Source organism: Cupressus sempervirens, chromosome 1, assembly GCF_028749045.1.
Source record: "Cupressus sempervirens isolate cs-2001-9-10 chromosome 1, ASM2874904v1, whole genome shotgun sequence".
Classification (NCBI taxonomy): domain Eukaryota; kingdom Viridiplantae; phylum Streptophyta; class Pinopsida; order Cupressales; family Cupressaceae; genus Cupressus; species Cupressus sempervirens.
The window spans coordinates 676,370,497-676,384,689 of NC_143118.1; the positions used below are offsets into that span (position 1 = coordinate 676,370,497).

Genomic DNA, 14,193 nt, shown 5'->3' on the forward strand with positions numbered 1-14,193 from the left:
TTTTACTTTCAATAAGTTGTTAGAACATTGATCTTGAACCCGAGTATGATAGTACTTTTTGCAATTGAGTGCCACTCAACCCTATCTTCAACTTCTCACCACACCAAAAAAGTTTAAAAATTTGATTGGTGAAGGAGACACCTTTTCTCTCGAAGCATAGTTAATCACTTCTTGAAAAGAGGTTGAAAATATAGATAATCATTACTAGTCCAAAATGGTTGTGAAGAAAGGTCTTAAGAAGAAAACTTGGATGAAGCATAAATAAGACATTAATTTGAGAGAATATACATACTATTATCGACCGTTCCTTTGTTTTGTAATGTTCAATATATAATTATTGACCTACATTTTACTACAGAGAAACACCATTGACACGTGCCAGTATAATATTAAAATGTATTTATATTTTTCCAAATAAGAGCTATAGACCTAGAAGTACAACCTATGCCTTGTACCTCTTACAATCTAAATTAGCCCAAAATAATTGACTGATGTCCAAAATAATTCAGCCCCAAAAATTGGACTGACGGAGCTCAAAAGGAGGAAAAAGTCCAAGATATGGTAGGAGACTCCGCGGATATAGGTATTCCTCAGCAGCTAACTTTAAAGCCCCGACAATACATAAGACAAGGTTGTCTATTCAGGAGGCGAACATTTTTAAAATTGCCACTAAAAAGCTTCCTTCCCGCGGAGTGGGAGTGGGGTAAAGCATCGTAGTCAACTGCCAAACGCCAGGACTACTCCCACTAAGGCTAGATCCTCGATAGCAAAATAGGCGGGAACACGACGACTTTGGCGGCGCAAGATGTCAAATAAATTAATATACGTCACGCCGAAGCATGTCATATAACGGAAGAAAAGAACAAAATAGCAATCCGAAGATCACATGGTCGTGCGAAAAACGATAGGATGGGTAGTTACGCAAAACGAATCGCGTTGATTTCAGTGCTTCAAACCCTTTATTGGTCAAATCACTTGGTGTTGATACAGTCGCGTAATTTCAGGTCGATCTTCCATTATTTAGCTGTCGCAAGACTTTCTAGTTTTGTAAGATGTGACGCAGGGTAATGGTTTTCGTGTGCAATATTTTGTGATTTAGAATAGATTTTGGTTTTAAAGTCGATGAATTTCTGTGAACTGAGGTATTCTTTTGGTCCTTTTCGTGTGAAATATGATGTTTTGTTAGATAAAGGAGATGAGGGACATTTACAGGGATTAAATGTTCTTTTCCAGCTTCTGCTTACCCGTTTGCAGTTTGCAGTGCAGTGTACGCGTTTCCATTCAATAGAGAGTTGGAACTTTCACGGCGAAGATTCGTCTCCTGGTATGGGAACTGTTCTATTGGAAATACGAGAGTTTGATTAGGGAGAGAGCATAGCATACAATTAAATTTCTGCTAGGTGTTCTATCTTGAAAGTTGAAAGATGTTTTGTTCTGTTAATTATTGGTTACCTTTTATGGTACAGAGGATTATGTTGAACTTGAGTACGAGAACATAGAAACTGTCCTCAAATTTTATTTCAAAAATAAGGCACGAGCTAGTTATTATTTATATATTCCGAAAAGAGCAGAGTAAAACGACTTTAGAACATTACAGGTAAGTTAGAAAAGCTTTACTCCAATTAGTTCTCAACTCATAAGTTGTTAGTTCCAATATATAAATTTAAGTTGCGAGACAACTACAATTTCTTTCTAAATTTCAAGCCTAATATGTATTTGCAGCCATGTCTACTGAGCTGGTTGGATCAGCTGGTCGTATATCCTCTTTGCTACCTTGTATCCTATGTAGTTTTATTGCAATCATGAGATCAGATGTGATATCCTCTTTGCTATCTTGTAGCCTGTAGCTTTATTGCAATCATGGGATTAGATGTGATAGAGAATACAAAATATCTGTAAATTTCAAGCTTATCTGTATTTGCTGTTATGTCTGGTGAGCTGGTTGGATCAGCTACTGGTAAATTTAATGATTTAACTTCGCTGTACATTTTTTATTCTTTTCCTTTCTGTGCAGTCCTATCTCGGATTGCTTCTTACATTGTAACCATTCAGCTTTGTTCAATATTAAAAAATACAAAAAATATTTAAATTAAAGACGAGTTATGGAAACTACTAAACTGATTTGCCATGATGTTGAATAACTACTCAACTTTTACCTTGATGTATATTTTAAAGTAAATTGGAGCCTGTGAAGGCTTGTTTGAAATCGATCAGATAATGGTCAAATTGTTTTCCTTGGAACGGGACTAGAGCAGAAGATTCAAAACTTAGTAAAATTTTGTACTGCTGGTATGCCCAAAATTTTGTATTGCTGGTATGTCTTAGGGTCCTCTGTTTGTCTATCTTTTGCACTTGGAATGTGTAGAAGAAGACAGTCATAGGGGCACTGCATGTGCGGAAAGCTTTATGTTGAACTGCCACTTAGATAAGAACAACTAACATCTCTTTGAAGACTGAGGCGTATATTAACATGCTACACATTCACCGCTAAGAAGAATTTGTTTGACTTAGAATGCAGAGTAACAAAAGCCTATATTCAGAGAAATTTAAACAACAAAGGAACTGGTGAAGAGGTGATGGTAGAACAATAACGTGGTGAATTGGCATCAGACATTAAAAAATAGAGAAGCTCTAAGAATCTTAGTATACAGCATATGTAATAATCAACAAGGTTCTTTCCGTCTGATTATATCTTATTAGTATTCAGGATAACATTGTAAATGCACTGAGAAAAGGGTTGTTGAGACATTAGGTTTTAAGAGCATCCGATCTTCCAAGGACTAATACTAAAATATTATTAATACTGATAGTAGGTTGCAAACCTTGTAGATGAAATTAAGGACTTTATTACCCGGGACTTCCTCCACAGGCCTAAATTGCATCCTTTTCATTTCAATTGGGAGTAACCAACTTATTTTGCTGAACGATGTCTTGCCATTAAAGTAACGAGATGAAAATGTATTGCACAATTAGCCAGTACTAATATTTTGTGGAGATGTGAAAAACATTATTGATGAAATAAATGGATATATTTGGAGCTCACCAAATTGTGCTTTTGAGGGGCAAGCTGGGGGCTCCAGCTGGTTGTTCAACCAAATGTGAAAGCTTGTCTTTTTATGTCATGAAGGGACAATGCAATAAACTTGGCATAAGATGTCAAGTTGATGAGTCTGCAACATCATTCTCATGAGATGAGCAGTTGACCTCTATAATGGTCTTATGATTAAATCATAAGATACCTTTAAAATCTTTAGCATCAATTTTGTAATGGCTGATTAGTTTGGGATGCCAAAGCAATGGTTGTAATGACTTTTCTGTCAGTGAGGGTGCCTTTTGAGGTTCATATGGCTCTTTGTCCCTGTGTAGAATGTTAGGATTAAACCACGTACAGAAATAAAAACTACATGCAAATATAACCAATAACAGAAAATAATAGATCAAACAGAAATGAACACAAGGCACCAAGATCTAACGTGGTTCACCCAATCCCTGGGCTACGTCCACCAAACAGCAAGTCCGATCTTATTACAATCCAGTGATTACAACCTGATTACAATCCGTAATCCTTTACAGCTCAATGCCGCCGCAAGAACCAATTTCACATCACATCATAATGAAAAATACCTAACACTAACCCCTTTTATACAAGTATTTTATGCCGTTTTAGGGTTATAATTAATAATTACATGTCGGCCCAAAATCCCGATAAAATAGGGCCCCAAAGAATTATGGAGTATGTGCAGTACTTTCCTGATCAGTCACCACAATCTAACAATCTCCCACTTGGGGACTGATCAGGCTCCACACTAAACAACATAGAAAAAATTTATTATCTGAGTTTTTAAATAATTAATTAGTCATAAATTAAGGGAGGATTGTGTGTCACTGTGTAGTAACTTGGTTTTGAAAGATCCCCCTTTTTGAACTGTTCTCTCTTCATTTCATATTTTTCTCTTCTGCATAGATTAACTATGTGGATTCTTCAAACCAATTAAGAGGCTTCTTCAGTCCATATAGCACAGCTTTTCTGTTGTAAAGCTGTCATTCTTACGTTCCATGTAGCATTTGTGTCTTTATCCTCCTACAACTAGAATCAAACCATCCTTGGTCAACTTCTAAAATGCTTATGGACCACTAGCTTAAGATGTAGACAGATTCTTTTAAATATTGAAATTTGCCTCTTCAAGCAAAAATTCTAGTTTTTATGATATACATGAAATATTGTGCTGTAACAGTTAGCTTTAAAGTTTAATGAAAACTGTCACTCTCACCAACCAGGCATTGGATCATCAGATTAGACAAATTTTGTTTGATTGGCTTTGCTTGGTGATTTTCCATATTTATTACAAGGATAGAAAATCATACTTTTGATAGTATTGTACTTAATGCTGGTAGAATTGCAATATAGAATCTCCTTTGGACTTATATCAAATTGGAGTATCTTATGATAGTACTGCACAACGTCTAATGTAAAGTAACGGGTCTTTTCTCCAATTTTGTCAAATATGAACATTTTCCTTACTGAACTTTTGTAAATTTGAATTTTGTTGGTTTTAGCAGAATACTTCAACTATATTCATATTTTCGTATGTCAAACTTACCAGTCATATCATGTCCGTATCAAGCACAGAGTATGGTTCCCATGCCTTCCTGTTTTGAGTGGAACTTGTTTTCAAAGCTTGAAATCCCATTTCTGTCTTCTTTTTCACCACTGTTTGACAGCAGATAGTCTTCTACAGAAAATGCTTAGAGGAGATACATTTGAACAATGTTTGCAATCTAGGCTATTGATTTACTGGATGTTTGAATCATATGATTGTTATTTTCACTTGTCAGATCTTGAGGCCGAGTAATTTTCATTGATAAAAGGCTTCGATGAAATTCATTTGAATTTGACGAGAACAGGATTTTCTGGTAAGACAGAATACGACACTGTGGAGGCTAGTAAATTGAAAATGAAGCTTGATGTTATCTTTGAGCAGCCATCTTAACAAAATACAAATGGATAGTGAACCGATCTGTTTCTCAAATGGAGATGTGGCTTGGCAAAAACAATTGGGATCAAAAGAAGGCAATTGGCAGGTAAAGGATATGGAAAGGATGCTTTTGGAGAAGGATGAGCAATTAGCTTCGTCAGATAGATCAACCTTGGTAAAGAATACATCAACTTCTTTGGAAAATCAGAATGATTTGCTGCATAATGGGCATCCTATTGAAAGCATCAGTGAGCTTAGAAAAAAGGGGGAAACTGAAGTAAAACTTACCAATGATCTTCTGGGAAGGTCAGACAAAGATAATTATTTTCTTTCTAGATTGCCTGAGTCGATATGGAATGTGGAAGCACTGGCATTAGCAAATTTGCAACAAGAGTCCAGATTGCTGAAATCTGAGAAACCAGTCAAACTGGGCAGTAGTAATTCAAATGAGATTTTATCCATACCTTATCTGTCACAAATAGTTAACAATGGAAACACAAATACTTTGGCAGCACAAGAAGAAAATACCAAAATTTATGATATGAAAAAAGATTTTGAAGGTTGTTTGAATGGAGAGCCTTATTTATCAAACAGTATTTCAGAAGATACGGCATATATAATTTTGGAAGCACCATTGAAAAGAATGTCGAAAGAGCAATTAATATCCCATTACATAAGGGTTGTAGCAGCAGCAAGAAGGGATAAGGACCGTGTTCTGGCCGAAAAAACAGAAGAGATTTACAGGCTTAAGCGGGAATTTTTGAGGGAGAAAGGTGATGAGAGTGAGATGCGTGTTTTAAAAAAAGTGCTGAATGATATGAGCAGAAAATTGGATGAAGTTATGAAAGAGAATGAAAAATTGATCTTTTCAAGAAGGTTTGAAAACAAGAAATCTGGAATGGTTTCTGATTCACAGGATGAATTGCAAGCTGAGGATAGAAGGAGGTCAAAGCTGCATACAGGGAAAGAAAGGGAACTCAATACGTTACTTGACAGTAATGAGCTGGACGACTCATCAAGAGAATCCTACCTACTTAATCAAATATTAGCATTGGAAAATGATAAGGAAGAAATAGAAGAGAAAAACAGGAATGAAATAGAGACACTAAGAATTTGTCTTGAAGAGGTTATCAAGGAGAAAGCAATTGCCTTTGATATGGCATTGAAGGAATGTGCAGAGCTTAGGATGCAGAAGCATTCACTTGATAAGGTGATCCATGATAAAGACAGGGCTATGAGTTTATTCTTAATGGAAAAGGAAGATCAAAGGCAGAAACTAGCAACAATGGAGAATGTGCTTGAACGGAGGGGAAAAGAATATAAAGAACTTCATGCTTTGTTTCAGAATATGGTGAAAGAATGTGAAGAATTGAAAAGTAATAATATTTATATGGAAACGCTTCTAATGGAAAAAGAGAAGTCTCTAGATTCAGCCAAGAGTTTACAAGATGAACTTGAAAGGCAAGTTAGTTTGCTGGAGAAAGCTGTTGAAGAGAACAGACATCGTGCAGATCTAGCCTTAAGAGTTTTGGCGGAAACAGAGAAGGAGAAATCGATGCTCAAGGATGCTATCCAGGATAGGGTAAATGCTGCGGGCATTATTATGGAGGAGGAAGGGCAGAGAATAGATCTTGGAGGAATCATTACAAAAAAAGATTATGCCATAGAAATGGAAAACCAGATAAAAGAAAAACTTGACATCAAAGAATCTTTTGAACAAAAGAAAGTAGCGCTGGAACAGGCCATGGTTCAGATTAAAGAAGAAGAGCAAAAGAGACAGTTCTTTGAGACAAATGTGCAAAAACTTGAGGACCGCCTCCAAAGCATGCACAGAGACCTACAAATGGAGCAGAAGCAGAGTCAAATGGAATTATCCAGGTACATTAGGAATATCATGGATGCATCTCTGAAGTTGGAAAACTTGGCATTGGAAAAGCTTCATGGTAACCTCTTAAGGTAGTATACTTTTGTCATCACCATTATTTAATTCATGTTTTTTTGATTCTTGCATGAAACATGGGATAATTTGCAACCATCAGATTTCAATATTTGAATGATTTTTTTTTTTGGTAGCTTTTACACCAGCAAATGTGTCATACATTTTGATTGTGAGATTTTAGCCAAGTCTATTGCTTATCATAATTTTACACTTGAACTGGTAAAGAAATACGCATTAAGTATTTATGAATTCAGTCAGTATATGACTGCCAGTGTTTTTAAGTGTGTGTCCCTGCAGTCATTGTACAGCATGGCATCATTTCAAGCATGTCAGTAAAAGATATAGATCAGTGTTCTCTGTGATGTTTCTTAAACATTAAAGCATGTCAGTAAAAGATATAGACCAGTGTTGTCTGTGATGTTTCTTAAACATTATAGCATGATTATTATGTCTTATTTCTTGAACTTTTTAGAAAATGACACTGGCCAAGGTTATATGAATTGAATTTTCTGCTTTTTGGACTATGCAATTTTTTTTATCAGGTTGAAAGGAGCTGAGAGGCAGCTAATCAAACTTCGCAGTAGAGCTAATTCATATGTATTCAGTGATTCACATTACAGGAAAATTTATGAGAGAAAGCACTCAAATCTTCAGTTGGCTGAGGAAGAGGTAAGCAAAGTTTTGTAACTTTCATGAAGATCTGAAATGGAGTCAAAGTTCATATGCTAGAATATAGACAGTAACATTATTCAAGACATCTTGGTTATATGAGGAATAGTTATGACTAGTTTATGAATAATCACAGGATGCTTTTTTTGTGTTTATACTTAACTCACTGAAGCATCTAAATTTGTACAATTTAGTGGAACACAAAGGTTAAACAATATTGATTCTACGATATCATGGCAATTTGAAGGTATATATGACTGCATTTTCTTAACATCAGTTCTAGTAATGGATCTTCATATAACATCTCCTTTTATGCCATGTTGAAGTGATATGTTGAGTTCATCTTAAGAATTTTTATTCTTCTCTTTATTGCTAAAAGTTTCTCTTGTTGCAATGACTAAACATTTACACATGAAGTAAACAGAAGAAACTTATTTCAGGTACCATGACTGTCTAATAGCTGCACGAAGATCATAAAAACTGTGGCCACATAAAGGGAAATAATTAGAGAGTTATTATTAGAACTCAATGAATTGGTTCTTATAAAATAAATTTCCTATAAAACAACATTAATAGATTTTCAAATAGTTGGAAGGATAATAGAATGGATTCCTTAACTAGAATATTATTTGGTTACTGATAAATGTATCATCCAAAGAATATATTTATTAACAAATCGTAATAAAAAGCCTACATCTATTTCTAGGTTGGGAAGTAAATTGGTCTTAGACGTTGTAGAAGCTCAAATTTTATAAGGACGAGTTCATCTGTTTACTAGAACCTCATTACATATTTAAATAGGCATTAACCAAAGAATATAGGCTGCAAGCTAGTAGAAGTCAAACCTCTGCTTGAACTATGCTACAACTTTTATTCTACATAAAAAAGGACAGAGTTTTGATATTTTAACATTTACGTTGTCTCCTTTACTCCAGAGATTTAATGCTGTGTACCAAGTTGCAGAAAGTCCTATTAGAAGCCAATACCATTATTTTCTCAGGCATCTTATTTTGGATTATTTTTTGTACACTTCTTTCTGTTTTGACATCTTGGCCGAACATAGTTTCAGGCATTAAAGGTAGGAATTGACAATGTTCACTGGCAGGAGTGAAATCTTCAAACTTGTGGAAGTCAAATCTCAACTTGAACTATGCTACAACTTTTATTCTACATAAAAAAGGACACAATTTTGATATTTTAACTTTGGGTTGTTTCCTTCACTCAAGAGGCTTGATGTTGTGTAAGAGCTTGCAGAATTTCCTATTAGAAACCAATACTACAACTTTTATTCTACATAAAAAAGGACACAATTTTGATATTTTAACTTTGGGTTGTTTCCTTCACTCAAGAGGCTTGATGTTGTGTAAGAGCTTGCAGAATTTCATATTAGAAACCAATACTATCATTGTCTCAAGAACCTCATTTTGGATTATTTCGTCTGCACTTTTTTTTTAACATCTCATTTGAAACATATTTCACAACTTCACTTAGTGAGGAATCCACAATGCTAAGCAGCAGGAATGAAATAAAGGTGGTTGTTCAGTTCTTAATGTAACCAAAGGAAGTTTTGTAGCATAGAATTACATCCATGGGAGAACTAATTGCTTCACATGCAAGACTCCTGGAAACAAGAATTGTTATCTAGCAATTTATAGAGATGCAAGATTGCATTGAGTAAGAGATGATATTAAAGAAAATATCCATTATAAATTTTATAAATACACAATGTGAGACCATTCATGAAATACAGAATTATTTTATTTGTATTGCAGAGTGATAACTGGTACAGAAAGGAATCTGTATGTCCTGTTTTAATTAGCTATCTGAAAGACGCTCATCTTGTATCTGACACCAAGGCATTGGACTCCTTGCAGCTTATCAAAAAGATATGAAACTACTCAAGATTATGTTTCTTTTTTGAAACATAATTAAAAAACATTCAGCATTTCTGGATTGAAGTACATTATGTGAGCAGTCACATAATAATATTTCCAGCTAATCACTAATGGTGGTGAACAGCTATCCATTTTATGGACCCTTCCTGGTGCTAGTTCTTCCTATGTTTGGCGATTAATATGTTAGCCATCATGATGGTATTATGCATTTCATAATACCAATCGAACTTATTGTGTTTGGGAGAGCCTGGATGCATTTTGATAAAAAATTGTACCTTTGGACCAGAGTTAATTCAGGTTTCATTGTACTTATATTTTAAAATTGAAAATAACATTTTTTGTTCTAAAACTGTATTAAGAAGAAGGTATGGCTGATTTACGATATCAAAACAAAAAAGATAAAGCAAAAGAAAGATAAACCAGGTTTTTGTATATTTGATTTTTTAGAATTTTTTTATTACTGATGCTATTAGATTTCCACAATCCATACTGTTTTGCTTGATTAACATCTGGGTTTTATTGTATAATAATTTTTATTATCAACGTTTTAAATCTCATTCTGTGATCCATCATTAGGATGAAGAAGATCAAAGGAGTGATGAGAATTAAAGTTGCACACTTGTTGAAATAAAGAATTGAAAGACATGCAAGATGAAAGAGGCGCATAGAACAAGATGCACAAGCAAACCAACCAAAAACAATAATAAATGACAAAAATGAGTAATAAAAATAAGAAGAAGAAACACAAGGAGAGCAACAATAAAATAAAATAAAAATAAAGATCAAGAAAAGAGAAACAAATGAAATAAGGAAAAGAAAAAGATGAAAGAAGAGACACAGAAAACACAAACAGAAATACATGAAAAATTCAAGAGCTATAAGAAAGTCCATAAAAGAATAAAACAAAAACAACTAAAACCTAACATTTACAAAGAAGCATATTACATATAGTACTCAAATGGAAGAAGAGAAAAATGCTAGTTTTAGTTTGTTTTTGTTTTATTCCTCTATGGTAATTCTTATAGCTTCAAATTTTTTTGGGTATTTCGCTTTGTATTTTTTTGTCTTTTCTTTCATCTTTTTTGTAAATGATGATTAAATTTATATCAGATTTTAACTTTATTTCTGTTCTATAGTTGTGAATATAATGAATGCTAATTCTAATTTTATTTATGCTGATCAAGATTGGTGGCCATAATGCTGCAATATTTTCCAGGATTAGATTTCTCCAAACTTCAAATGCAATGCTAAGCATTTATTGATTTCAACGTTAGCAAGAATGAATGTTTGGTAACATAAGTTAGAGAGGCATTGATGCAGTGCAAGGCTGAGTAAACCCCCAACGGAGGTGACCAAGCCCCTAGCGAACAACCACACAGTGGAAACACAACACACAACTCAAGATCTGATAGAAATTCAACACTTTTATTCATCAACAACTGATTACATGCAATGTGCCAGAATGTAATTTCTTTTTTGCAAGATCTCACAAGATCCAACCAAACCCTAGCTAGCCCAGATCTATAACACCACAATAGTCTAGTAGAAAACCCCAAGAAAGATCTAAACTTGTGCTCGCAAGCCACCAAGCAATCTCCTTGTTTCTCAAGCCCACAATCAGTCACTAGCTCTCTTGAATTCGCTACTCTTAGCTACACATCTCTAGCTGACTTCCCTTTGATTGCCTACATCACTACCCAAACCTGTCTTTTATAATGATAGAGCCACAAGTCAGTCTATTGCAAATAGAATCATCTAGAACCCAAACAAATACAACATGCCATAGTTGGCTTACAACAATCATTAAATGCACATACGAGAAAGAACCAAGACCTTAAATAGGTTCTCACACATCTTATGGTCGATCCATGTCACGATCACACACAACACAAATTAAATGCACTAGTCACAATCAACATGTACCAAAAGGTGTGGACACTGGGTCCACTGCTAATCACCATTTAGCAATATCTTCCATTGATCTACATCTACTTCTACTTAACATGAAATAAAATGGTGATTGAGGAAATGTAGAAACCATGCAATACTTTAAAGCAATACAAGTAATCCATCTTGAAGAACAACAATGAACCAACAACTACTTTGATAGTATTATGGCAACAATTTCAACAAGTCCCCTCTCCTATTCTACCTCTAGAACTAATCTATTCTTCTTATGTCCTAATCACATCAGTTACAAATGAGGAGGCCTTGGCCTTTTATCCTTGGTTAGCTTAGTCCAACTCACTCACACCCTTGACAAATTTGTCTTCCCAATGAGCCAAAGTTGTCCAAACTCATCTCCTGGACTTGGAAACTTGAAAATTGCCACCAAGACCACTACTTTTGCCAAAACAAAAAGAGGGGGTCCATAGTTGCGATGTGAAGATGGTGTGAAACCCTCACAACAGGTCTCTATGAGGAAAAAAGAGAAATATTCTAAGTTGCTGGATTCGTCCCCTGTTGCTCGGATTCAGGTCCGGGTTCGCATGGGTCCTTGTTAGAGCGAACCCAGACAAACCCACAGTGAACCCAAGAGGACCTAGGGCTAAAACAACTTTAAAGAATATGTGTGTGTGTGTGTGTGTGTTTTTCCCCTTATGTACCTCTAAAAGGAACTTAAGAAAAGATATTGCACTCATCTAATCTCTTATGTTGAGGAGGAGGAGGATATAGCAGCATATTGGACTAGTGGAACCAGTTTGGGTTCCAATGATGAGAATCTAGATATCATTTTATGATGATCCAGTTGACCCTTGAAGGGCATTTGATATGATGATTATTGATAAACTACTAAACACTTGTCATCTATCATGATGTTTCAAACTTTATTATTTGATGAACTAGTCTATGTTTTGCAATTTAATAATTCAATGTATAATTTTCTTTACAATCATGAAGATTGATTAATGAGCGAGTATTTAATGTTTATTGTTGACATTTGGCATTGATCAATGATCAAGCAACAATTATTCATATTGTGAAATGACTTTGTTTTGCAACTATGCATGTTTCTCTTGTGTGTTTATATATATATATATATACACACACACACTCACGAACCCACCCACGAACCCAAATGGGAAAAAAAAATTGCCTGAACCCACGAACCTAAACCCCGAACCCGAATCCGTCCCCGAACCCGAATCAGCAACTTAGGAAATATTATATTTTAAATTGAATATTCCCTTTAAAAAGCTATATTAGGAAGTTGAAGGTCAGTTTTGAAGGAGACTTGTTAATGATATTGTTATGTTCCTTGAACCTCTCAAGGTTTCTAGTTTTGGAGATGAAAAACCCATAGCTAGATTAGTGTGGTATCATTCAGGGATCGCCATTGCTACTAATTAGAATTTCAGATATGGTGTTGCATCATGGATGAATTTGATGTGCTTTTAAGCTGTAAGTTTTGTGAGGATTTTGTTGAAGAATCTTGGTGATATTGAGGAGCTATATGTAGTTGGGCATACCATCTTTACATGCTAGGCTGTAGCATCACCATGCCAAACCATTTGGAGTTGGGATGAAGGTATAAGTGTGATCGGATACAATTTATTTGGCTTCTCCAGTTGCTATTATCTGTACTTTGCACATGAAAGTTTATGCAATATTGAAACGTTTAAAACAAGCTTCTCCCACTTGTTCAGTGGTGAGCAGTTACAATAAACCATTTATTCAACAGGTAAGAATCAACACATAAAAGAAGCAATTCACTGGCATTACTACCATCAAATGATACAATTTAGTTGCTGATAACACATCATTAAAATCATCATGAGAGGATTAGGTTGCTGATAACAAATGTTGTTTATGAGGCTGTATCGCATGTGGGTGTATGCCTGTGAAGGGGGTGCTGGAACTCAAGAGATGAAATACCTGGTTTTTGAAGCCTATTTCATCATTAAAGGGGCGCCTTAATACTATTTGAAGGTGTCAAGTCATAGAAAGGTGGAGAAATGGATTGTAGGAGTGTTTTGATGTTTATTTAGGGTCTGTATCTAAGGTACCAAAGCTCTTATCAGACTTTTACAAATTTAATTTTCATTATAGTCTATTCTGTATTCTTTCTCTTTTTCTTTCCTGTGGGGTTGATGGCGTTTAGACATAAAGAAGCTGAATACAGACATTTGGAGGTGTGTTTCCTTGCCTTGGCATGAGTTTTGATATATCTATTAAGCTGGTTAGAGTTTACAGTGCTGAAAATTTGCATCAGACCTGTATTATCTGTTTTCCAGCATAGAAATGTGTATTTCTAGTCCTACAATCAACTTTCCATTCTTCCATTTAAGGTATATGTTGTTCTTTTCCAGTTGGGTGAATTAGTTTCATAGTTTAACATCATTTCAGGGTTTCAGAGCTGTATTATTTACATCAACATTTGGTATCAGCAACCTAATCCTCTCATGATGATTTTTATGATGTGTTATCAGCAACTAAATTGTATCATTGGATGGTAGTACTGCCAGTGAGTTGCTTCTTTTATGTGTTGATTCTTACCCATTGAATAAATGGTTTATTGTAATTGCTCACCATTGGACAAGTGGAAGAAGCTTGTTTTAAACATTTCAATATTGCATAAACTTTCACATTGACTAAATCATTGTGCCTATATAAGCTTTTACACAGAAAAGTGAGAGAGAGTTTTGATTTCCACTGAATAAGTGGATTTTTACTTATTTACTGCATTGCATATGTACCCAACTGTATAAGTGTT

General features: G+C 34.8%; 1 protein-coding gene across 17 annotated transcripts in view; it reads left to right on the forward strand.

The window, feature by feature from the left end:
* Positions 1–859: 859 nt before the first annotated feature.
* The window catches only part of LOC149579685 (uncharacterized), a 54,277-nt gene continuing 40,943 nt past the window's right edge, over positions 860–14,193 (forward strand). The window contains exons 1-5 of one of the 17 annotated variants that reach the window (XM_089786665.1): positions 861–1,004; positions 1,267–1,324; positions 1,467–1,597; positions 4,837–6,932; positions 7,458–7,584. In XM_089786665.1, the coding sequence (XP_089642791.1) occupies positions 4,966–6,932; positions 7,458–7,584 (2,094 nt within the window). In that variant the 5' untranslated portion in view covers positions 861–1,004; positions 1,267–1,324; positions 1,467–1,597; positions 4,837–4,965. Of the gene's footprint in view, positions 1,143–1,167; positions 1,325–1,466; positions 1,598–4,567; positions 4,632–4,836; positions 6,933–7,457; positions 7,585–14,193 lie in introns of those variants that run through there. The other 16 variants (XM_089786614.1, XM_089786679.1, XM_089786656.1 and 13 more) reach the window with 16 other exon arrangements.